The sequence below is a fragment of the Diorhabda carinulata genome, chromosome 1 (assembly GCF_026250575.1).
Source record: "Diorhabda carinulata isolate Delta chromosome 1, icDioCari1.1, whole genome shotgun sequence".
In the NCBI taxonomy this organism is placed as follows: domain Eukaryota; kingdom Metazoa; phylum Arthropoda; class Insecta; order Coleoptera; family Chrysomelidae; genus Diorhabda; species Diorhabda carinulata.
Window position 1 is genome coordinate 24,466,682 of NC_079460.1, and position 25,718 is coordinate 24,492,399.

Consider the following 25,718-nt stretch of genomic DNA (forward strand, 5'->3'; position numbering starts at 1 on the left):
CTGATGTTTATGATACGTTGCTGTTAACCAATAAATGTGAAGAATTTAAGCAAAATATGCTTGTGGTCGAATTATTTAAGGCACGTCTTCTTCAAGACCAAAAAGCTCTATACATACCTCGCAACGGCTTCTAATCGTCTACAAGGCCCAGATTCGTTCATATTCGGAGCTTGGCTCTCAAGTATACCTTGAGGTTGGTCGACTCCTGACTGAAATACCATCCAGGTTGCTATCAATGATGACGCTTCAGGAAGATTTGAGGTGAACGCTGGTGTTTTCCAGTGATGCATCTTGTCACCTACTCTCTTACTCTCTATTCGACTAAATTGCAAGCCCGACGATAGCACACTGGTATCCTCGTTAAGATCAGCAGGCCCAATAAACTCGGCTAACACCTAAATCTGTAGGCAGCTGTTTTTACAAAGAAGACTAGCACTAGGATTTGATCCTGTCTGGACATGAAATATCACCATAGCCGCAACGCAACGCAAACACCACATGGCCAAATTAGCTAAGGCAGCTCTATAAAAATTTGAAGCCCTATATAAGACCAATCCTCTACAAGGAGCTGGCTCGCACATTTTGAGCTCGGCTCCAAAGCGTAAGAGCTTGTAAAACTAAATTTTCTAAAGTTGGGGGGCCTCATTCAGATTTGCTGCCCCGAGCCTCTGACGGGCTTGGTCCGCCACTGCAAGAACGACGAATTGTTGCAATTTCCGCAACACATAAATGTTTTTCTTGGAAAGTTAAATGAATGTCAAATTGAAACGTATGTGAAAATACAAAGTTAAAATCTTAGTATCAATTCAAAGGTAACTATTGAATAATAAACTAGTTAAAGAAAAAGTCCATCACTAGTTTTTCTTTTTGGTTGTGATATAAAAACACGGCGCCCAATTTACCTATAGGGATTAAATGAATCCTTAAATTCCTTCGACCAATTTACATGTCAGATTAGTGGAGCAGGTGTTTACTACCGCCAAATTTGATAGTGGTTGGTAGTTCGGTTGAATACAGATCCTTAAAATTTTTAGTACATGCGTGTCCGCGATTTTCTATAGTGAATACATAAAAATACAGAACTTATAAGTAATCATCATGTTACCAGAAAACAAAATTGCAAATAAATATCGACTTACAAAACGTTATGAATACAAAACAGTTGAAATTAACAATCGATAGTTATTTTATTGTTAATATAAGACCAACGATCTACACTATCCCATAATGTCAGATTTGGACAGGATATTTATTATAAGCCATAATAATTGATGTATCGCGTCATGGAATGAGAAAATATACGCTTGCGAGAATTATACTGGTCTATCACGTGGTAGCGGGAACATCTCAGCCACGTTCAAAAAGTTTTTCGTGTTACAGAGGGTAAAACGGGGATACATTATTTCATCTCATATTTCTGAGTAAGTTTCATGTTTTATGTGTAAGCTACTTTCAATAATATACGAATATATGTTATAAAAACATTTTTAATAATTTTGAGAAAATCGTTAGAAATATTTAATTTAACTGTTTTTTATTCAAAAAATAAGGAAACTACAACGAAAATGTGACTAATTGTAATTTATTTTATTAATTCTAAGTATAATGAGATAAAATTTTTTTATTAATTTTAGAATCTTATTTGAATATTATTTGTTTTAAGAAAAAATGAAATCTCGTTCGATTAAATTTAGTATTGAACGAACAATTTTAGTATTTTAATACCAATCTATTATAAAAATAAGTAAATTAATATACGGAGCAATCCATTAACTATTTCTAGCTCCAGTGTTCAAAATATTAATTCACCTCTCCTATATCTACTTCATAATAATTCTACGTCTTTTAATTTTATTTTTCATATTTTTTTCCATTATTTTTATCCCCAATTTAATTATTATTAAGCATAAATAGTTTTTTTGTACAACTGTCCAAAAAAGCTTGATATCTCTGCATCCCTATTATAATAATAATTCACAAATAAACATAAAATATTAAGTTTTGCAGGATTTATTTGAAATAGCATCAATTATGAGTTGATTAAGCTTGATATTATTAAAGTTTCAACGTTCAAAGTTTCTTAAAAAATTGATGTTTTATAATGGAATATGTATTATTTTGTTAGGAATCTCAATTTGTAATTCGAACTATCTATATTATGTTTCTGTTATGGAAACAGATTTCCAGCCATCGTGTCTTAAAGGACTTCTTTTCTCAAGACAACAGTCGTTTAAAAGCTGTAACTAGTTAAAAAACCACCTCAAGACAATATTTATTTTCGATATATTTCAGACGATGTAAATTCACATCTACAATAGATAATTATTTGTTGTTTGTTACGTCAAAGTTTCTGTAATTGTAATAATTTTGTACTGTCATTAAGTAATGGGAAACATCACCGACATTTCGCAAAATATTTTTCAAATTTTGATTGATAGAACACTGATTATTAAGCCAAACAAATATGCAAGAAGAATCTGATTGCACTCCTCCTGAAATTACAGAAATTGCGTGCAATATAAATCAAAATCTGCTTACGGAAAATTCAAAAAAATAATTCATGAAATCATCAGGCGATTTTTTGGATTGGTGTTACACTAAAAAAATCAAAAATTACAGGGAAATTGTTCCTATTGCATATTCCTGATATTTTGTCGTAAATATATGTTTTTAACTCTGTCTTCAAAAGTATTTTTAACGTGGTCGTAGATAAAATATTGTATGATATTCGTGCGCCTTTTATGCTCTTTATCATAAATAACTATGGCATATCCTTTATTGAAAACAGATCTTTTGGAAATAATTCTATTAAACTACATGTCTTTTATTTTTTCGGTGATTTCCATCATCTCTAATGTAATTTTTCGATTTCTACATCATATTTCTTTAACTTCTGACAGCGTTTGCAAAATCATAAAGTAACCTCATCACCCTCCGTTTATAGGGGACATTCCCTATTTATTTTTCACTAATTTTTCACATATTTGTACTTTGGCCATTAAACATAGCAAAGCAGGTAATAAAATGTATAGCAAAGTGGATGGCGAGAAAATTTAGCACACGATCCGTTGGTTCCGAAGGAAAATATTCACTTATCACCTTTGCACATCAAGTTTGGAGTTTGAGCAATTTGTGAAAGCAATGGATAAGAAAGGAGACGCTTCTCAATTTTTTTAAACTAAATTTTCACGTTTTACCAAAGCTAAAATGAAGGAAGTAGTTATTGGGTCCCTAAGTTATACACCGTTTATTGAACACCTAAATCAAAAAGAAAAACCTCCTTGGCTTGTATTCTAAAACGTGCGTAAGAACTTTTTGGGTAACCACAAAAGTGATGATTATGTCCCTCACGTCGAGGAAAAGGTGTTAGCGTACAAGGCCATGGGATGTACCATTTTTCTTTACCTCCTTCGCTCACTGGCCTACTTCCCTGAAAATTTAGGCGCAGACATCGATGAAGAAGACATTTTTAGAGAAGTGGTTGGTTTTTAGGAGGATACAGCTATACCTCTGGGTATAAAATCAAGTACTTAATAGTTAAATCAATGTCCAAAGTTTATTATTATTACCGAAAAGGGGTGAAAATAGAAGTGTGGGGCTCCCTCTAAAATGATTGGTGATAGAAAGCAGTTATATTTGGATTCGGGACGTCATTTTACATAAGAATCACCTAGAATAATGCTAGGGCTTCATTAATTTTTTTTCTTCGTAGACCAGTGTATTTTTTTGACTTGTATAAAAAGATGTAAAAAACATGAAACTATATAATATTGTTTTATACAAATAAAAAAAATCTTGAGTTAAATCCTTGTCACTATAGTTATATGGCAATATAGTTCAAATATTTTAATATAGAAAAATATTATTACTAGTCCCCCTTATAATTTTTCTAAATCAACAACTCAAACTGTATTAATGACTACTAAAAACAATTATATACATCCTGTATTATATTTTCTAAAAGTAAGTAGCAGTTTCTATTTGAAAAACCTCATAATATAAACGCACTTAGCACTTTGTAATAGAAAATATCAAATTTCGATCGATATAAATTGTTTGCTTATTAGCTACTTGACTTTTTAATGTCCAAGCAATTTCATTTTTTTAATAGTTACAATGCGTCAGTAATTTTTTAATGAACATGAAAAATGGAAGTGTTTGGAAAATTATTTTGTTTCAATGAAAATATTTTTTATATTGAAATATCATTTTCTAGCCACTATCATCATTTGATCGTGTGGGAGTTTTGGTTATTTACCAAATAAATCGCTACACAATTATTATATATCTGTTTTTTATAAAAACACTGGCGCATAATCTTTTCGAAATTATGTGAATTCGCTCTACATTCCCAAACAATAAGAACTGTCAGAGATTCTGAATTCTCAACATTATGTAATAAGTTGTAGATCATTAATTTTCTCTAATAACAATTTATTTTAATATATAACTAATGGTATACTGTATCTGCGTCAAATTGAGACATCGATTTCAATAGAAAAAAATTACTTGTGGTTAACAGCTTTTTACTTAAATCTTGACGAGAAAAGTGCTGTACTGATGATGCCTAATAAATTGACATGATGCAATACAACTCGTGGCCATAGATAACGCACCACCCTTTATTTTAATATCAAAACCTAAAATGTTAATCTTTTGGGTTTATTTTTTTTTCTCTAACAAAAAGTTAAAGTATCTTAAATGTTAGCGATAAAATGTAGCAAAATTTCTTACTGTTTTTGTGGTTTTTTAAAATTTTCTAAAAATTTTGGCAGTTAAATGAACGCGATGCTGAAAGAGTTAGTTGGACGGGGATAAAGTTATCGTGAATTGGCAAATCTGTTTGGCGTACACCACAAAACCATTAGCAGATTGATGCAAAGATTTTGAAAGATCTGGACAAGGACGTCCTTCAGTTTTAATTCCTCGAGATGATCGTTTTTTGTAATTAAATTCATTAAGAAATCGGTCGATGACAAGTGTCGAGCTCAACAGCCTTTTACGAGAAGCCCGAAATGTAAATATCTCTGATAGATCAATAAGACGACACCTTCTATACAGCAGAAGAGTTCTCCAGGTACTTTTGCTAACCAGGCAGCATCGTATTGCTAGATTAAGATTTGCAAGGCAACATTTAGATTGGAAGTCTAAGAGGTCCAGATGGACGTAATCAAATTCGAAGGCGGCGAGGAGGTATTTGCGCAGTCTTGTATCATTCCCAGGGAGGGTCTATCATATTTTGGGGAGGAATTTGTTTTGATGCCTGCACAGAATTAATGTCTCTTCCTATTAACGCAGCAAGATACATAACTGACATTCTTGAAAATCAAGTCGTTCCGTTTGGGCCGTTTATTAGTGATGATTTGCGGCACACGTTGCGGCAGATGTTCTGAATTACCTAAACCTGAATGAATCCTATCGAGCATGTCTGGGACATTTTGTATCCATCTCCTCAAAATTCAAATGAGCTTGAGCAAGCGGCATTAGAAGAATGGGAGAATTTACCTCAAGAAGTGATACAGCAACTAATTGAAAGTATGCCCAGAAGAATGAATTACATCCAGAGGCCGAAATACACGTTTTAAAAAAAGGAACGTTATTGTTTAGAATGAAAGTTTTATTTTTAAGAAAATTTGGTTTTAGTGCAATGTTTTTATTTTTTTACTTACTGAAAAGAAGTTAAAAAAATATTTTTAGAAATCTGGGTGGTGCTTTATTTTTGACCAAGATTGTATAATGAAAATATATTTTCACCCAATTAACCTGCTTATAACTTCCGAACAGCTACTTACAAATCCAATGAATAGTTTGATCGTTTCATCAGTGATATTTTCCAGGTTCCGCATTATCTCTTCTTATTTAATCGAATAATCAGGTGTCTTTTCTCAGTTTTCAGGCTTCAAATTATTCAGAGCTTCCAAAAATGAATGATTCTCAGTAAATGATTCAAAACAATTATATGTTAGTGTTGGAGGATCAATTTCCCGGCGTTTACACGACGCTTCCAAATTTTCCGTGACCACACTAGAAATTCACATAAAACTGCACCTTGCAAGTTGCAATTAAACTAAATTGTTGAGGATACGTGGAGCTCTTCACTTAATGTAAGACCGAAAACTTGTATTAGCTCAGGTAAATTTATGAAAATTTCAGGAAATAATCTGTAATAATATTTAAAATGGCCGTAGTAAGTTATATATTTACATAAAAATAGATATATAGTTACAAATGTCTAGCATTTGAAGTCAAGAGGAATTTTTGCAGAAGAGCTCAATTGTTTGTGGAGACGCCTAGAGCTGGCGTATTTGAAGAGGTCCCATTAGGCTTAGATACGCCACTGGACCTAATGCCTAATTGTATAAGTACGGCAAATTGCTGTGTACTAATTTAGTATTGTGATTATTGGTTAGTTAAATATTTGGGGTATCTATTCATCAAAAACGGAAGTATGAGTAATTTTAATTAACTAAACTAGATGCTGATTAACGTCAGCTATCGATTTTCCATTTCATCCAGTTTGTTTATAGGCAAGTTAGTAATTATAAGAATATGTCTAAGAGTAAACGATGTAAAATTTCTTTTTCCGTTTTAGTCAAACGTTTCTTTGAGGAAATAAAAATTGTGTGGGTTCATTAATAAACTAGTATCGATTTTCGAATTTAGGGAGAAGCACGAATAAACATACACATATAGACTCAGAAAAAACATTTTTTATCATTCGAAAAAATTTAGTAGACGAAAAATTTTAATAACCATTAAACACTTGGTCCTAGAATTCTCACGTGTTTACAAAAGTTATTTTGGTTTTTTGAAGGACCACACCTTCGGAAGTCACCACATACAATTCAAGAATAATTCTGGGTTAAATAACAATAGTATTTTGTAGGAGGCATATTAAATTCAATAGCCAGCGGATGTTTTTGCCTTCCAAGTACACTGACATGACCCAAAGGGCCTTTTAAGACTGAATAAACATTCCTTCATATGAAACATAATGCAAAAACATAAAGCTATTTAACAATAAAATTTTGCAAGTGATTTAAACGTTTATTTTACATACAAAGTTGGTATGTACTCGTGTTTATACTGAGCGGCATACAAACTACAAATTATTAACAGTGTTGCCATAGAAAGTACCATAGAGTACTTATTAAAATTTATTCACTGTTTAACTACTCAGTCTAATCTTTATTTGTGTACAAATAATATTTTTAGATATAAAGTTGCTTAATATGGACGGAGAGTTCCTAAATCATTTACATATTCAATCAAATTTACCTTATTTATAAACGACTGTGACGCATAAAAATTTTTCTTTTTATATTTGAATCATTATGTTCCGGGATTTACAAAATTTAATTCAAAATACTCTCGATCTGATATTGACTTACATTTTTCAATTTTTTTTTCATAACAATCAGCAACGTCAGTAGTTGCTATGAGTCAAATCCGGACTGCATAGTGTCTCTTCATTTGTTTTTTCACTTAATAATCAAATTGGCCAGTAATTAAGAAGATATTGATAGTAGATAGGGGGGTTTTTATGAATTATGTGAATAAATGTACTCATTATTTATTATAATATTTGCACTACTAGAATGAATACTACTAAAAAAAATCACACGATACATAGTTTCTCAGTAGAATATTTGCTTGTTTCAGCCCCAGTAGATTTTTCTCGTGTCTTCTCTATTGTACTATAGTTGATCCACAAAAGGGTCCAGGTCCTACGAAACGTTTATACGTCTCTATTTCAGCAAATCTATCTTGTATTTTATGTTTCAACCTAATGTTTTTTCATCTTCCTTCTTTGTTAGGGTTTCCTTTATTGTCCTGTAGTTAATTCCACAAAGGGGTTTAGATCCTACGAAGGATTTATCCGCATTTTTGGCAACTCTGCTATATTTTCTTTCAATTCCTGTGTAGTAGGACAAGTTGATAACTTTATATTTTTTACTTAATTTAACTTGTCCAGGCATTTCCAAACTGGTTTGGATCTTATTATATTGGAGTTCAGACCTCTAATGGTTGCTTGGCTATCAGACAAGATAATTTCCTGTTTAAGATATTCCCTTTCTAATTTGAAATAGAAATTGCATATATTTCTGCTTGAAAAATACTTGGTGTAATGACCAGGCTTTCAAAGTGTTTGTTTCTACGTCAGTTCTGTCTGCTGTTATTGTACCATCCGTATACCATTTCATGGAATTTTTTTTAATCCCGTGATTATCATTTTCAAGAAAATTATCTGTAAAGTTTTGCTTCAATAAAACTCAAAATAAATTCTTTGTTATCAATTTTTTCCAGTAATTTGAAATATAAAAATATTTGATTTGCTGGCAATAATGAAAATTTTTATTGAGAAAACCTACAAAATTGAAAATTTTAATTGAAAAATGTTTTATATAAATACTTCCCTGAAACGAAATATATACAGGGTCTACAATCTATTAAATACAACATCAATTTTTCAATTGAGACATTCTGAATAATTTTTCTTTTTCTCTTAATCTGGAATTATGCATTTCGATAACTACAGTTTTTGATTAAAAATATGGAATACAAAATATACGAAAATACTCTACTTGAACATTTTCTTCAAAAAAATCCTTAGTCTACTTAATCCTGATGCCCTACCTTTTCAGATATAACGCTTCAGTTGAGTCATTACGAAAGCTCCCTTTTCCACAGCTGTTTCTAATCTTTACTACCCCTCGTCTTTTTTTGTATTCCCTGCTTTATACATCTTCTGTATTGATCGTTCTTCTCGCATTCTCATGACATTGCCAAATTATTCTTCTTCGATTTTGTTTAGAATTGATTTATGCTCTATTTTTGTTAAAAATCTATTTTTTATTTTGCTTTTCTTGGTCTGTATGATTCTCCATGTTTCTAATCCAAATGGCGGGTATGACTGCTGTCTTATATATGTCTGTATTTATTTATTTCCTTGCGTTGTATAGCTTTCGAGCTGTTCCAGCTCTCTCATTGATATCTTGTTCCAGTCTTCCATTTTGTGCTAGCCCCATGCCAAAGTATCTAAAGCTTTAGACCTGATTTATTTTTGATTATCTCATGCGTCTTCTCTTTTCTTTCTCATTGTCTTAATCTTGTGTTGGTTTATTTATTTTATAATGGAATTATCGTCTTCAGAGATCGAAGGTGAAAGGTTGAAATGCGCATCAGGCAGTGCAATTGTGAGTGTTAGTGTAGTAGTTTTTTCAATATGAGTATCATCAATAGTTTAAACGCGACGACTCATAAAAGACCTTAGGCGGTGGACCGAAAACAAGTTTGGAGAGTGGAACTTCTACATTATCCAGCTTTGGACAGGACACGGCTACAGGGTACAAACACCTGAGTGGAAACGACTCAGATGATGCCGAATACAAGTTCTTTTGGAGGGACCTGGCCTAGATGATCCCTGATGCAAGTGCTGCATCAGTCGTAAAGACCTTATGAGGCTTTGATATAACGTATCCCACAGCTACTGTAGTTTATCATCATCAACTGATATGATATATTAGAAAAATATTTTTTTTGGCACTTTTCCCAAGTCATTATTTTTCACTACAGTTACTGAAGACATTATTTTTCTTTGATAGCAAACTGAAGAGCAACTAATTTATCAATGGTTTTTTTATACTAGTCCTTATACGTATGGCGTTAATAAATGCTATTATAACTATTCATTTACCGTATATTTAGATCTTTCCTTGTAGTTAACCCCAAAGTTATTTCAGTTAAGCAATACAATGTTACTAGTTTTCAGATTTTTTAAGTCATTATCGTTCGAAACATTGGAAATAACAGGCGAAAATAAAATAAAATAAAACGCTCAATGGACGTTTGAACATAATACCTACAACACACGTTCTTTTTATAGTTGTCACAAATGTTCGGACACGTGTTCGTCGAAATTAAAAAACTTAACGATAATACTTATGTTTTGGAATTTTGAAACATCGTTTTGGCTTATATTATATTTTTTAAGTCCCAAATTCATACGACACAAGTTTTTATGTAGGAAATAGAAAGCAGACGTGTATGACCTTGCAGTTTATGAAACACCCAGTGCATATTAACGATAATAATTTCTGTATTTGGAGATACAAATAGTATAAAACGCTAATTATCAATTGATGATTGAGTCGATAAAAAATTCAAAATATAAAACAAGTTTTAGATTTATCTTAATATTTATTGGAATACTGTCCTGTATACAATCCTATAGAAAAATAAATATTGTCAGCGTCACTAAGAAAACCTTCAAAAATACTTAATTTTAGATATATGATTCGAGATCTTTTTTGACGTTCTGAATGCCACTACGTGTATGTGTGGATGAGGGATGACACTAAGTTAATCTCAATTCGCCACAATTTTTATCTTCCTATTTTTATAATTCATCTATATTGGCTTTAATAGTAATTTTAACAATGAATATGTAGAACTTGAATATGTAACAAATCAATTATTTCTTATTTTTTTATGCAGGTTCAGAACGTATATCATTTCATGTCTTACCACGTTTCCATATCTGTTATCGATATTATATTCCTTTTATTTACAATTGCGGAAGTTGTTTAAATAAGGAATGATGTGTATGCGATCTAAATATAATGTTTACTATCCATATGCCATGACCAAACCTGAGATATGCCTCAGAATGAAATACCAAAAACTCGTCGTGAAGGATCCTGTACATACATACATCTATATACCGGGTGATGAACTATGAACGGCCGTCGGCCATATCTCAGGAACGGAATATATTTCAGCTTTAGAGAAAAATATTTATAACAAAAGTGCCCTAAAAAATTATTTTCAGAATTTTAGGTCCATAATTAGAGAGCGTATTTCAAAATATAAAATTATAAAAGCAAAATTTTCCAAAATTAAACGAATTAAGGGACACCTAACCTAACAAATTCTGCGTATTTTTCATTTCATAGTATCAGTTTATCTCTCCAAATGAGAGGTGGGGGAGCCTTGTTATGAAAAAATGCCTCTAAGTTCGATTCTGCTTAACCGATTTCTATAAAATTGATGTTGTTTAACAGAAGATTTATTTATAAGACACCCTTTATAGATCGAAAAATAATGTTATTCAAAATTATTGTCCTAATATACAACACCTCTCTTATCAAATACTATCAGTGTTCTATGATACAATTTATTATTGTTTTTATTTTACAGATATTATAGTTGTATCTACACAAACTTTTTGATGGAGTCTTTAGTGTGCATGTAGATACCGAAGTAGAATCGTTAGTGGGCCATTAACAGCAAGATGCCGTACAGCCGCCGTCACGAATTAGTTTAACGTTTAGTGATATCTGTTAAGAGACAACAAAATGCTTAATACTCCGTGGTCGTATATAATTCAACTCGCTTTTCTCATAGGACTCATTGCTAATTTAGCCGCCCTTTACATTTTACACAAAACAGCAAAAAGAAGAAACAAAAAACATCTTTTTATGCTCAGATGTCTCGCTACCAACGATCTCATGGCTCAGATCGGAATGATTATTTTGACCAACAAATTTTTTTATGAAAATGTACATCCGTCTATATATTGCCCTAGTTTTGTAGTTGTAAGAGCATTTGGACTCGGTTCGGGGTGTGTAGCTTTTGTTATGGCACTTGAGAGATGGTTGGCACTCACGCGACCCTTCCTGTATCATCAAGTAAGTTATTTTACATATCGAAAGTTTATTTTATAATGATATTTTAGGAGAAAAACCACCTGATATCTATGATTTATTTATAGTAATATCGTGTCGTCAATAAAATTAATTGATTATGAAATGTGACATACAATTCAAAATTGTACAATAATCTATAAAAAAGGTTAATTGTAATGAGATAACCCGTTTGTTGATAGTTTCACAATGTATTTTTGTATGAGGAAAGGATGTCACGTTTAAAAGGCTTAGAAACATTTTTGAGGGTCGAGCAGTGTAGTATGAGCAGAAGTACCTGGCCCAACAAAGAAAACACGAGAGTTTTGGAAAATAATATACTTATTATTTTCCAAAACTTTATTTATTTATCAACGTAATCTCCTTTTAGCTCCATACACTTTTCCCATCGATGTTTAGTACGTTCTAAACCCTTTTTATACACCACCGACACACCACTTCATTGTTGGAAAATCTTTCACCCAAGAACCAATTTTTCAAGTCTGGGAACAGAAAATAATCAAAGTGAGCTAAATCTGGCTAATAGGTTTCATAAGGGAGCAATTCAAACTTTATTTCTCTAATTTTGACCATTGCAATAACGGATGTGTGAGCTGGTGTATTGTCTTGATAAAACAACATTTTCTCCTTAGCCGAATGTTTGATTTCTTCGCTAAAACGTTGCAATAATATTCACAGTTGATAGTTTTTCCTTTTACAAGATAGTTAATGGAAATTATCAAACGCAAATACCAAAAAAAGCGTCGCCATAACTGCAGATGAAACGATCTTTGAAGCCGGTTCTCCGTTTTCAGTCCATTGTTTTGATTCTTTCTTGGTTCCATCCATGGTTATAAATTCTGCTTTATTTCTATGAAACATTGCCGAACACTCGATGGAAACATCTTCATGTCGTTGTTTTTGTTCCATAGTGAACAAAAGCGAGATCCATCTTGCGCACAGCTTTCTCATATCTAAATTTTCAGTTAATATGCGATATGCAGCACTTTTTGAAAGGTCTACTATGTTTGTAAGCTCGCTAAGTTTCAGTCGACGATCATCCAGTGGTTTTTCTTCAACATTTCTGGAGTCATCACTTCATTTGGTCTTCCATTTCGAGCTGATTTTCTTATTTCGTACGGTCTCGTCTAAACTTTGCTATAATATGCCTAATATTCTACTGTTGATAACCAAGGAGCAGTCTCACCCAGAATAGAATCTAATTCAGCTTTTAAATTGGTTGGGTTAAAGCCTTTCAAATAAAAGTATTGTATCACATAATGATCCATGTTTACAAATTCACTGAAAACTTTCATTATTGATGGTTGCCAAACAAATACTAATACAGTGGCATTTTTCAAGCAACTACCATCATCTCTAGGTCATGCTAGGTACTTCTGGAACCATCCTCGTAAATACAGTTTATGGTTTTTATATAGTTTTATCAAAAAAAAATCTTAGATTACAAATAGAGTGATAAACTTTTCAAAATAAGACTCGAAGTTTTGCACTCTCAACAACCTTCCTTATTTGAAGAAAATATCAACGAAATCATTGGTAGTAATAGCAATGAAAATAAAACTTTCGTAAGTAATACCACATTATGTTCATTGTACCCTCCACCTTGATGTAAATATTCTAACATAATAAATATTTTCTCAATTTTCATTTCCGAGTCTTCATCGAGGTCCGTTATAATTCGATACCCCAGAAAAAATAATGGAATTTGAACGGGAATCTTGTGGGTCACTCAAGGAAGCCCCTCATTTCGGAAATATAACGTTGAAAACATTTAAGGAAAAATTAAGTGGTGAAAGGGTCGGGGTTCAAATTATTGGCGAGTAAATCGAAAATGTTGAGTTGTTTTTATCTATTAAGGTATTCTCAGCGCTTTGGTCAATTGTTGATTGAAGTAAACATCTCGTTATTTTTTTTCCGACGCAATTCTTATAAGATCACATCCGTCAGATACTATACGTGGGAAATTATCTGGAAATACTTTGGTTACCATCCACTCATACATTTAAACGAATTTCGGGGCCGTAGCTTGCCCTAAATGGAGCAAAATTGCTGGGGATCTTTCAACCTAACAGCAGAGAATCCCAAATGAAGGGTAAAATTTTTCACAAAGAAACAAAAACTTTGCTATCAAATTAGTATTTAATTAATATTACTTATTATTTACAATAAATGCCTCTAGAAGCTATTTAGCAAAACAATTTAAATATAATAAGCAGTATACTTGCCGTTTTTTTTGGCGAATTTATTAATCAAATCATCCATAGCAGAAGATGATTTCAGTTGCTCAAGATGTTTGGCCTATAAAAATAATAGGGACAAATCTGAAAGCCTCATAGAGGACAATAATATTTTTTTAATTTTCAGCTGTTTCAGTTGTAACCGGAAGGGTCAGAAATGTTATCACTTGATGCAAGGCTATTGAATGTTACGAGTAATAATTCCGTGAGTTCCTTAATGAAATGAATTTACTGAATTTCGATTTTGAAACATATTTTTTTGTTTTGTTGTACAATAAAAGGGTTCAATTTAAAATTCTCCATCTGGTCGAGCCCTTAATTCATTAAGAAAGTATATTTGTAACTTGCATGTTTTAAAATTTCCGTATGGAAAATTTGACCGAGTTTGAGTGTTGTTGTGGGTAACATTGTACGAATTTTTTATAATATTGCTTGCTCTAAAGCATGCGCAAATGAAGTTTCTATTGCGTGCACCTAGCGATTCTAGGGAGAATTCTGACTTTTGACAACGTGACAACCAACCTGTCCATCAAGCCCCAAAAACGTGACAGCAGCAAATATAATTATTGCCACTGAGCAATTTCTTCTTATTTATTTTACTTATCTTCGTTTTTTTTCAAAATGTTCAAAATATTAAATAAAACTACACGTTAGGAATTTGTTTATTTAACTTCTGGAATTTTTGTTACTGACAGCCCCTTGTTTCTTTTATACTGCGGCAGGTACGCCCCTGACTAATACCGAAAGGGAAAATAGATGAATATATTTTTCCAAGTCCATTTCTGTATAAAAAACCTTGAGTGACAAGTTTTCCATCTTTCCATTAGATATCTTTGAAATAAATCTATTAACGGCTAATGCAAGAAGCATACTAATTTCAAAAATTTATCGTATATGTTAATTTTATATGCCATATTTATTTTTATTTACTCATATCGTACCTGAAAAAATTTTTAAATAAAAATTTATACTCACTATTGTGAAGTATTATACAGAGTAAATTTTATGTATGGAATGCCTCAATTATCTCAGAAACTTCTTGTACGATTTTTATAAAATTTGTGCGCAAGGAACTTGTAATATGGCCGGTATCTCCATTGTTGTCAGGTCTTTCCTTTTTCCGGAAAAATAACGAACTTTGTCATTTCAAATGGATCAATCTGTATATTTTTCGCTAATTATAAATAACAAATTTGACGTTTCAATAAATTATTATCGTTAAAGTTTATTGAAAGCACAATGGATCGTTTATCTGAAAAATAACGAATAGTGATAGGCATAAAAGTCAACAAGAAACGTGTCATATCTTTAATAATTCATATCCTTACGGAAATCCCATAACAAGATCTCATGTCAGTAAAGGACGCAGAAAAACTGCATAAACTGAAAATAAATGTGTTCTACATACTTGAGTACTAGACAAATATACAGGGAACTTTATATTTCGCAAAATCCCTAATGAAAATTTTACATGACAATAAACTTCATCCATACAAATTAGGTAACGTTACAGACCTCATGATGGAAAAACGATCTAAATTTTTTTAGTGATATTTTGTTTTGCGATGAGGCCACCAGGATACTGGGCACGTAACAATCCTCGTTGGATGCGTGAATCCCACACCCAATATGCCGAAAAACTGAATGCATGGACGACAAAATAATTGGTCCTTTTTTCACAACTTAAATCAACCGGTGTATTTAGATTTATTGGAAAACAGTATTATACCTGAGTTGGTTCGAATATTTGGACAATAAAACGACAATATTTGGCTACAACAAGATGGTGTTCCACCAAAATATGCGTGTGTGGTGAGGCTATAGCTAAATAAGGTGGATTGGAAGGCGTGGCTTTATCGAATGGCCCACGCAATCACCCGACATGAATCTTTTAGACTATTTCCTGTAGGGTCACTTAAAAAACTTCTTTTATAAAACAAAACCTACCAAAACCAATATTCAGGAATTAAACGATAAGATTACCACAGAGATAAGAAGAATTCTGCAGTCAGGGATGTTGCAAAATGTATTGCCGTTAAGAATTGATCAAATTGACAGCTGAACCGACCTATCCAAACCTACCCTTATCTCACACTATTTTGTTTTATATAGAGTCAAAGCTGGTAACCATGTTCGTGTTAATTTTTAATTTAGTTAAGTTGGCAGGCGATAAGCACTCTTAGATATGTTCACGCGACAGCGAAAAAGCGAAATGAAATGGCGACAGGCAAAACGTGCCCCAATTTGTAATCTCAAGAATTGTTAAGTATTGAGCAACAATCCGACGATTGTTTAGCAAAAGTTTTGGTAATCAAAACAAGTATTGTCAAACGATTCAAAAGGTATGTTTATTTCGTATCAAATTAAGATTTATTTTTGTGTTCAAATCTTGTCGCCACATGCCAAAACTTTGTTCATAAATATTCTTTCATAGAATTGTAAGAATTGTAAGCAAACAAATAAGTTGCTTTTATATGAAGTCCTGAATATTTTTATTGAAATTGTGAAAGTTATATACTGATTTTTGTGTACATTGACAGGTAACTTTTGAAACTCTGTTCAATAAACTGAACATTTTGTCAACTTTGGACTTCATCATTTCTTAACAAAGATCCCAAACCCACTGAAAATAACAATTGCAAAGTTTTAAAAATCGCATGGCTTGTTGTATTGAAGTAAACGGACAAAATTTTGAGTATATGCTGTAATCGGATCAACTGTATGTTTTCTAAAATTAATAATTCTTCTATTTCATAAGTGTGGATCTACTTCTAACATGACACAAATATTTGAAGATTTCTCTTCAGTTGTTGAAGGTTTTCTGTGTCATGATTTGGATAAATATTTTACTGCACCAGTTTCGTTAAACTTTTTACTAATTTTCTGACACTTGATATTGTTATGGGATTTCGGTTAGGATATAAATTATTAAAGAATATTCAAATTAAACGAGTTTATTTGATCGTGGCCATCTAAATGTACAATATTTATTGTAACTTAGGGGGAACTATTGTATATGTAGCTACAACTCGGAAATTAAGGCATTTCTATAGATTTATAAAAACACAAATCATATGAAATAACAAGATTCATTATTTTCCCGGAAAAAAGGAAAGATCTGACAACAATGTAAATACCGACCCTTGCGTACAAAAATTTTTAAAAATCGTACAAGCAGTTTCCGAGATAATTAAGGCGTTCCATACATAAAACTCACTCTGTATATAATGTCTCATTAGATTAATTTGTTTATAAATAATTACTTGAAATATATTAAAAAACTATACATTAAAAATAAATATTTAATAAAATAGATAAGTAGTTGTATTCGATTATAAATTGCGATTCAATTTTTAGTTGGTCACACATCAAGTACTGAAGAAATTTCTATTCGGTTTATGGATAACTGCAGTGACTCTAACTTACTTGCCTCTATTTGGATTCGGTATTTACTACAATTCCGAAAATAAAACATGCGCAAGATTTAGATATGCTACTGAACCAAAGGATAAGGCTTACGCCTATTTATTTTTTGCATTTGGTAAGAAATAATATAAATAATAAAATACATTAGAATTCGTGTTGTAGGGTATAAAAAAGTTCGGTAGGTTATATAAGAAGTTTATGTTAACGATATGAAATTAAAAAAAGACAACGACGGAGATATGAACGTAACGAAATAATGGTAAATCCATCCATCTAAGTTTAATATTTGAGCGATCCCCGGTCTTCACGTCTTTTAATAAAATACGTCTAGAATACCTTGAGTCATCGATGCCAATGTCTTCCAATCGACTGACGATTTTTGACCTAAAATGGATTCGTCGCGATGGTACGAACACTGCGTTGGGTACTTGTTAAAAGAATAGAGATGAGGAAAAACTAAACAGGATAACTAAGTGGAAAATAAAAAAAACGAAATAGTTTTGAGCTAGCAAATTGGAAAAATATATTTTTCCTACATACATAATACTGATTAAAAATATCTGAAGGTTTTATAGGTATCATCATTGATATATTCCATTCGTTTAGGGTGCGAAGCGATTGAAAGTAAAAAAAATGAGGTTAATATTCGTTTAGAATAATCCTATTTCAGTTTCCGACTCTTAATAATCGTTTGAAGTGGAGAATAGTAGATTAGTTATTGTGGACAAATATATGATTTGGATGAAATTTGGCTGTATAAAGGAAAAAAAGGAAAGCTTTCCAGATGGTTTATATATATATATATATATATATATATATATATATATATATATATATATATATATGAGTTCAAAGACTACTTCAGAAAGTTGAATGCTTAATATAATTGGGAGAGAATGGCGGTTTTCCATATGTTTTACGGAATATGTGTTGAGGTCTTACAAATATCTCGAAGAAACGAATTCCGATATATTTAAATTTATTCTCCGTCATAGTTTTATATTCAAGGTTAAAAAAATCGTTATCCACAACCAACTGAAAAAACAATTTACAAAGTACCAGTTAATTGAAAAGGGAGTTAGAATGATGGTGATACAATGATGAAAGTGTTGGCTATGATGAAATGTCAAGAACAATGGTTTTTTTATGTAGAAACTTCTTTGGAGCTCCTAAAAAATATATGAATATTTCACCAATCAACTAAGGAGAAAATTCTATTTCTAAAAATGTATGCAAATTACGAAAGTTAATGAAAGAAAATGCTCATCCCATGCTCTCTAATTGAAGAGAAATTTAGGAATTCTCTAATAGACAGATTATGTCTTGTACAGAACAATGATTCCTTTTTCTTTGTTCAGTTTAACTTGAGACATAATCTATTGATTTTATTTCAGGAGCTACTTTGTGTTTTTGCATAGCCTTTTGCAACACCTCGGTAATTTGCGAATTATCAAGAATTAGATCCCAACAACGAATTCTAGTCAGAAGAATAAGTAGATCTATAATAAGTAGCCGTGTTGGAGCTGCTCGATATCAAACTCCAGAAGAAGTAGCGTTTGCTAAATTGATGGCCTTTGTTTGCATCATTTATGTTGTCTGCTGGGCTCCACAAGTGGTGAGTTGATACAACAAAATCATTTTTATGAGAACTGTACCATAACATCTAATTTTTTCATTCTATGTATGCCTAAAAATTTCTACTAGATGATAAATTAATTTCAAGACATCTGGTACAATTTTTTTAATAATCCAATAACCAGATTTTTAGATTAATACGAGGGTTACTACTTAAGATTTGAGATAGACAAAAAAAACAAATTTTTACAATTGGACACGACTTTGATGTTTTTCATTAAGATCAAGACATTTTTGTATGCATTTTAACCAATGTGGAAGTGATTTGACGCTACTTCAGGTGTAGAAAAACGTCAACCTCACAATTTTTTTTTGATCCGCAGGAATAAGGAAAAATCATTGCAAGCCATACAATGACTGTACGTCGGATGATCCATCAATTCGATATCTTGACAGTTCAAAAACGTTTTTGTTTGAACTTGTATTGTCTTAGTGGAGAATGATTCGTCTTCTTCGATTGGTTTTACTGATTTTTTGGCAAACAAATTCTGATGTACCATTCAGAATTGACCGTAGAACGGTCGCAACCATATTCAATATCCAACGTGAACAAATAATTTAGATAGCCAAATATTCATAAAATATTGAATGTATACGAATGGAACTAATGCCCAAGTATGCCTCAATCTCTGGGTATGTCAAATGACGATCTTGTAATATCAGTTCGATGTTTTCTGTCGGTCACTATTAAATATTTCAAACTTTATGATGGCAATGTCCGATCTGACATATTTACATTAGAGTTACTATATCTCCAAACTTAAGTAGCAACTCTCGTACAAATAATACTTGAATGTAATTTAAATGGCGTTTATATTATGATTTGAAACTTTCTTAATAAATCAATTGAAAAGTGTCGCTTTTTCACACAAACATTGCTTTGTTTTTCCTGTCGCTTTTCACATATTCACATGATCTGTTCCGGGAGTTTTATGGTGTTTTTATTACAGCCCGATAATTGTAATATCTTTCTAGGACTTACTATATTTCCTTTACCTAAGAGATAACACGCTAAACAAAAAAGTAACTCAAAAAGATTTATATGAAAGCCTACAATTGTCCAATGTGAATACCTATCATAAGCGAGTTCTTTCCAAACGTTAATCAGTATCTCTCTGCATTTCTGTCTGATCGTCAGTTGGTAGTGGAGCCACGATCCTTCATTAACACCCAAAGGTAGAAAGCACACGGCGCCCAATAAGGTGACTATGGAGGTACATTTTCGATCTATTAATCGGGTACATTAACGTTTGGTAATCAAGATATTTCGTTATGCCAATAGGGCAGCGCATCATCTACCTGGAAAATGAACTCGTCTGGTTAATCTTACTTTAAGGAAGCTAGGAAGAATAATAGCTGTAGAGTTTCAAGATAAGATCTAGTAGTTACGATTGCTTTATCAAAACAGGAAGGGTCTCACCAGGATATGACACAAAACACGTAGTTGTGAGCGTTTTTGTAAAATTCTCCAGATAGTCGTTACAGAAATTGTTAATTCACAGCTACCCTACCAAGAAGATTTGTTTGAGCTGCGAATGAACGACTCTCATAGTAGCTCAAAACTCTCTTCACTAACTCTAAGTTATATAGTACTCTTCACAAAATATTATGATATCTGACTAAAAAGTAGATGTGGGAGGAGTTCAGCACCACCCCGTTCTTCGATCTTATTTCCCTTAACTTACGAAGTACGTGGTTTAGCATTGACTTCGTTCATAATTCCACCAGACTTTCCGCTCTAATCGACCTCTCTGTGTTGAGGTTTTGGTCATTGTCTACTGATTTTCCATGTTCGGTTTGTTTGGGTAAATCTATCGCGATCATCTTTCGGCAGGGCAAGGAGCGAGTGCTGGACGTGGGTTGGTTTTCTATTGATTACCTTGAAACCTCAATATCCCACGCTTATGGACGACTCTCAAGGGTAAAATATCCACTATTAAAGTGATTTCACTAACGCTGTGCCATTTACTTATTAGCTGTATCTTCCCCTTCAATTTCACATATTTTTCTTGCTGGTACCGCTCCTTTGAACTTTTATTTTCAATAATATCTCAATAATTACAAATTATGACTCTGGAACAAAAACAGAACAAAATAATAGAAACTTAGTATATATTCCGATTAAGTTTACTTTGTTTATCAATTACGCTTGCATTTGAAACCTACTCTATTTTTTATTTAATCAATATTAAAGTCCAAAGAACTGTTATATCTAGAAATTATTAGAAATTTTACGAGCCCATCATCGTGTTTTTAATATTTGTTAACAAATATTTTTCGGGTCATTAATCTACTGATAATATTTGAGATGTAAATAAAAATCAAAAGGTATCAGTACTGATCTACAGAAAGAACAAATTCAGTATAGATATCAGTTAAATGCAGGGCAATTGACAATTATACTTCATTAAATAATTATAACATCGCTCGTAATTTTCCGCAATCTTTTAATTCAGTTTTAACATCAATTAATCACTCTGTACTAATACTATTCAAATAGTAACTGAACTAACAAAAATATCTTTACAATATCATCGTGAAATTATTTGCATCTTCCCAATTATGTTGTTTATTCACATTTTACTATAAAATGAGGTAATTTGTGACACGTATTTCTTTGTGGAAGAGTCCAAAACGTCAGTCCACGTGAACTCCATCAACTCCACTGTTTACCAATGAAAACATCGAATCGCAAACATAAATGCATTTCTATTGGCCGAAGCTGTATGTACACAATTTGTATTTTATGAAATAAAATGCCAAAAATAATGAGCATGCCATCTTTTGACTTTTCAGATGACAGTACCGATCGCGCAGTACTTTAAACTCACCAACCACGAGGACCATAAATTTAAAAAATTCTTTATAATAGCTGACGCTGGATTGACGGTATATCTACTGTTAGATCCTTTCATTTACGTGCTTCAAGGATACTTTGAAGGACGATTGCACGCAGATTGTTGTTGCAGTAAAAAATCTGACAGTAATCTTTCTATACCTTCTATTATGAAAACGCAAAATTCTGATATGTCCGTTTCTATACCCTTTGATGTAAAAGAACCTGCAAAGCCTGATGATGAATTTGTACATTTAGAAACAATGAAGATTACTTAAATTTTATATCTCTTAAAATATGGTGTACTGGGGACAAATGTATTGGAATAAATGTTTAGAAAATGGTTTTGAATATAAACTTTCTTTTTATTACTATCACAATCGTAATATGTCGAGAATTCTCAATTTTTCCATTTTAAATGAATAATAATATTGTGAAAATTTTTTTTTTAATTTTTATTAATTATTTGGATAAAGAAACTTAAATAATGTATTTTTTGTTAGGTCAAAAAAATGAAATACACTTTCAAAATAAATTCATTTCCGACAGAAATTTTTAGGAATTACATAACAATTTTTTTCCTTAAATGTGATAAATATTTTGCGTATTCAATCTGATTGTGACAGAAATAATTATTTTTATATAAAATAAAATGTATAGAAAAAGTCTGAACAAGTTAGCAGCACATGAATTTTTTTTATTATTAATGCTATGGAAAAAATATTGTTCGCAATTATAATTTATCATTTATAATAATAACTTTTCCATCTAATAATTGTCAACTTTTTCAGACATATTGTATATTTATAACACATTTTGGAATAAATAAAAATATTTTAGTGATTAGGACTAATTATCCCAGTGTTTAATAATGGCATATACTTAATCATTTTTAGATAAGATGTACTTATATATTTAACGTATTTTTCCAAATAAATTGAAATAAAATATACGGGGATACTAATTATGAATAACCCATTCCTTATTATTGTTATTATTGCCTACAGAACAAAAAGTCTCTTAAACGTTCAATACAAAGCAAATGTAGGAAATAAAAGTAAATCATTGTATTTATTATGGGACGCCCTGTATGTTATATATAGCATATTCACGAAATATATAACCTCATAACTTATTAATCATCATAACAGTGATAAGGGGTTGGTAATTTATAATGAACAATATATATATATATATATACAGGGTATTTCTAAAATCATGAAGGTGATTACCCGTATCAAATATTATGCAAATGTTTCTGTAAACAACTCGCCCTCTTCGAAGATATCATTCCTACAAGGCGAAATTGAGTTTTTTTCCAAATTTAAGAGAAATAAAAAATTATTAATTATTATTATTATTAATTAGTAAGCTTTGTGTGGATTGAAAATTTTTTGTCACGTAAATGAGACCCCATCGATAAAACAGATACGTTAAAAAAAATTAGGACTGAGGGCTTTAGATTCAAGTAACGTTTCACAAAAATCCAGTCTAATCAGTATGGGATCTTCTTCTTCAACACTAATTGTTACGAACCCTGTAACTAGCGCCCTCTATGAGAGTCAGACATTAAAACAAATTCATTGGATGTATCAGTCTCCAAAACATCAATAAAGTGTTGCCTGTAGTTGCGGCAATTTTTTTTCTTCAACGCCTTTCATCTTGAATACGGATGGCGATACGAAAATTTTCTACCGAACAAACCCCAAATATTTTTTCAGTTTTCTATCTATCCTAGAGATGGAATCACCTTTTTGGAAACACCCTGTATTTATAGAAACCCTGTATATAGATAAATATTTTATGTTTGCTAATTTTAGTTAAAAGCAAGGAATAAAATATTAACATTCTACTTTTCGGCCTCTCTACGATGCATCTAATTTTTTTTATGAACCATTAAGTACATTCCAAAACTTCCGAAATATAATTAGAATAGTTTTTTGACTTATTCTATGTGATTTGGTGAGAAATACTAAGAATTTAAGTAGATAACAATAAATAAAAGCAAACCGAATTAAATTATACTAGGTGTTATAATTGTTTCCCTCAATTTCATTATGAATATTAGTTTATCGCGAAATATTTTTAATAGAGTTCAAATCAATCCAGAGTTACGTACAATGTTATATAAGGTTGAACATACATTGAAGGAGAAATTTAAATAAGGATGACGTTGTGGAATTGCAGTTTATTTCGACAAAGATTTTATAGAAGAATGGGTAGACTTGAAATGATTATAATTTTCATATCATTTACTAGCACTACTTTCATTAAAACACTTTTCTATTCTTTATTCTCTATAACTAACCTCTTCTCTGTTTCCTCTTCCAGGTTTCTGTACCAGTGGCACAAATATTAGAAACTACGAAAAATTCGAAACCAACAGCATTTGAAAAATTTGCTGATGCTTTGCTATGCATATATTTTTTAACAGATCCTTTTGTATACGTTTTACAAAACTACATAGAAGGTCGAATGAGATGCTGTCAGAAAGGTCGGAATAGATTATTAAACACTTCAAATACTGCTACACTTCCTCCTAATACTCTTACAAATATTTTATTAACACCACCTATGTTGTCGCCTCCGAAACTAACAGTACACCCGGATTTATAACTACGTTTTATCTGAGACATTATCATCTCTTTAAAATACTTTTATTTATATGTACTTTTGGGGAACTATCAAATCAAAAAAAAATTTTCATAGAACAAGTCTATTTTAATAATTAGTTTACCCAATGTAATGTATTGTATAAATCGTAATATTTCGAAGCGAGGAATGGAAAATACTTCAATATTAATAATCATTCTATACATCTAAATTCAAATCTTTTACTTTTTCAAAACAGACTGAAGTACTTTTTGTGATAACCTTATGCATTTTATTTATCTAAATAAATCTATCGCAAAAATAACGTCGTTCATTTTTTCTTTACCATTTTATCCCTACATTAGGGCACCACTGGGGTTGAGTATACAGGGTGTCCACGACGAGTTAAAACTATCTCTATATGACAAAATACTTATAGTAAAATCATTAACATTTCTACGTTTTCGTATACGATCTTTTAAACTAAAATATTTTCAAATATGGCCGACTTCCGCTTCTACTTCGTTATTTTAAATAGAACACCCTGTATTTTGATAGATTTTAGAAATCTACGTGAAATTTTAGTATACTTTTGTGTGATAACTTTTTGAGTTATTAATTTTTTTGTAAAAAATTTGACCGTTGCATACTCTTATAAATTATTTTTTTTTCGAGGATACCCTTGAAGATATGAAGATAATTTCTGTTCGATTGCTTTTAACAAAGTCAGACTTATTTGAATCTATGTTGATAGATTATTTATTTTATACAGGGTCTGTATAAAAAGTGTCCAAAGTTTAACTTCACAAACCACACCTGCATCTGTAAAAATTTACAGAAAACATTTAATATCTGGATAACTGTGAGGTTTGGGTATAGGAAATTATACATGAATTTACCTTATTTTTTACCCCTGAATGCAATAGAATAGAAAAAATCGGGTGGTTCTATTGAAAAAATACAGAAATTTGATATTTATGAAGTTAAACTTTTAACACTTTTATAACATTTTCATATCTTTAAGGGTATCCTCATAAAAAAATAATTTATAAAGGTTTACAAAAAAATTAATAACTCAAAAAGTATTCGAAGAAAGTTTCCAGACAAAAGTATACTAAAATTTCACGCAGATTTCAAAAATCTATTAATATACTATATTCTATTCAAAACAACAAAGTTACAGTAGAACCGTAAGTTAGCCATCTTTGAAAATAATTTAGTTAAAAAGATCGTATCCGAAAACCCAAACGTAGAAATTTTCATGATTTAATTATAAGTATTTTGCCA

At 31.4% G+C, this 25,718-nt stretch overlaps 1 protein-coding gene across 4 annotated transcripts; it reads left to right on the forward strand.

The window, feature by feature from the left end:
* Positions 1–756: 756 nt before the first annotated feature.
* LOC130895866 (prostaglandin E2 receptor EP3 subtype) lies at positions 757–24,753 on the forward strand. Of its 4 annotated transcripts, none has more exons than XM_057803453.1 (6): positions 1,225–1,421; positions 5,890–6,132; positions 11,200–11,690; positions 17,300–17,483; positions 18,763–18,983; positions 21,800–24,753. In XM_057803453.1, the coding sequence occupies exons 3-6, from the start codon at positions 11,358–11,360 to the stop codon at positions 22,115–22,117; spliced, it is 1,056 nt and encodes a 351-aa protein (XP_057659436.1). In that variant the 5' UTR covers positions 1,225–1,421; positions 5,890–6,132; positions 11,200–11,357; the 3' UTR covers positions 22,118–24,753. The 4 variants fall into 4 exon arrangements, with proteins under 4 accessions (XP_057659445.1, XP_057659454.1, XP_057659436.1 ...); XM_057803444.1 differs by having other exon boundaries at positions 5,890–6,104; XM_057803462.1 differs by lacking the exons at positions 1,225–1,421; positions 5,890–6,132 and adding an exon at positions 757–812.
* Positions 24,754–25,718: the final 965 nt, after the last annotated feature.

What these genes read in the sequence shown, in the direction of transcription:
- LOC130895866 (XM_057803462.1), top strand. Translation starts at nt 11,358, where the DNA reads ATGCTTAATACTCCGTGGTCGTATATAATTCAACTCGCTTTTCTCATA. An exon ending in CTATTTATTTTTTGCATTTG is followed by an intron (nt 17,484 to 18,762) that starts GTAAGAAATAAT and finishes ATTTTATTTCAG; the next exon opens with GAGCTACTTTGTGTTTTTGC. An exon ending in TCTGCTGGGCTCCACAAGTG is followed by an intron (nt 18,984 to 21,799) that starts GTGAGTTGATAC and finishes TTGACTTTTCAG; the next exon opens with ATGACAGTACCGATCGCGCA.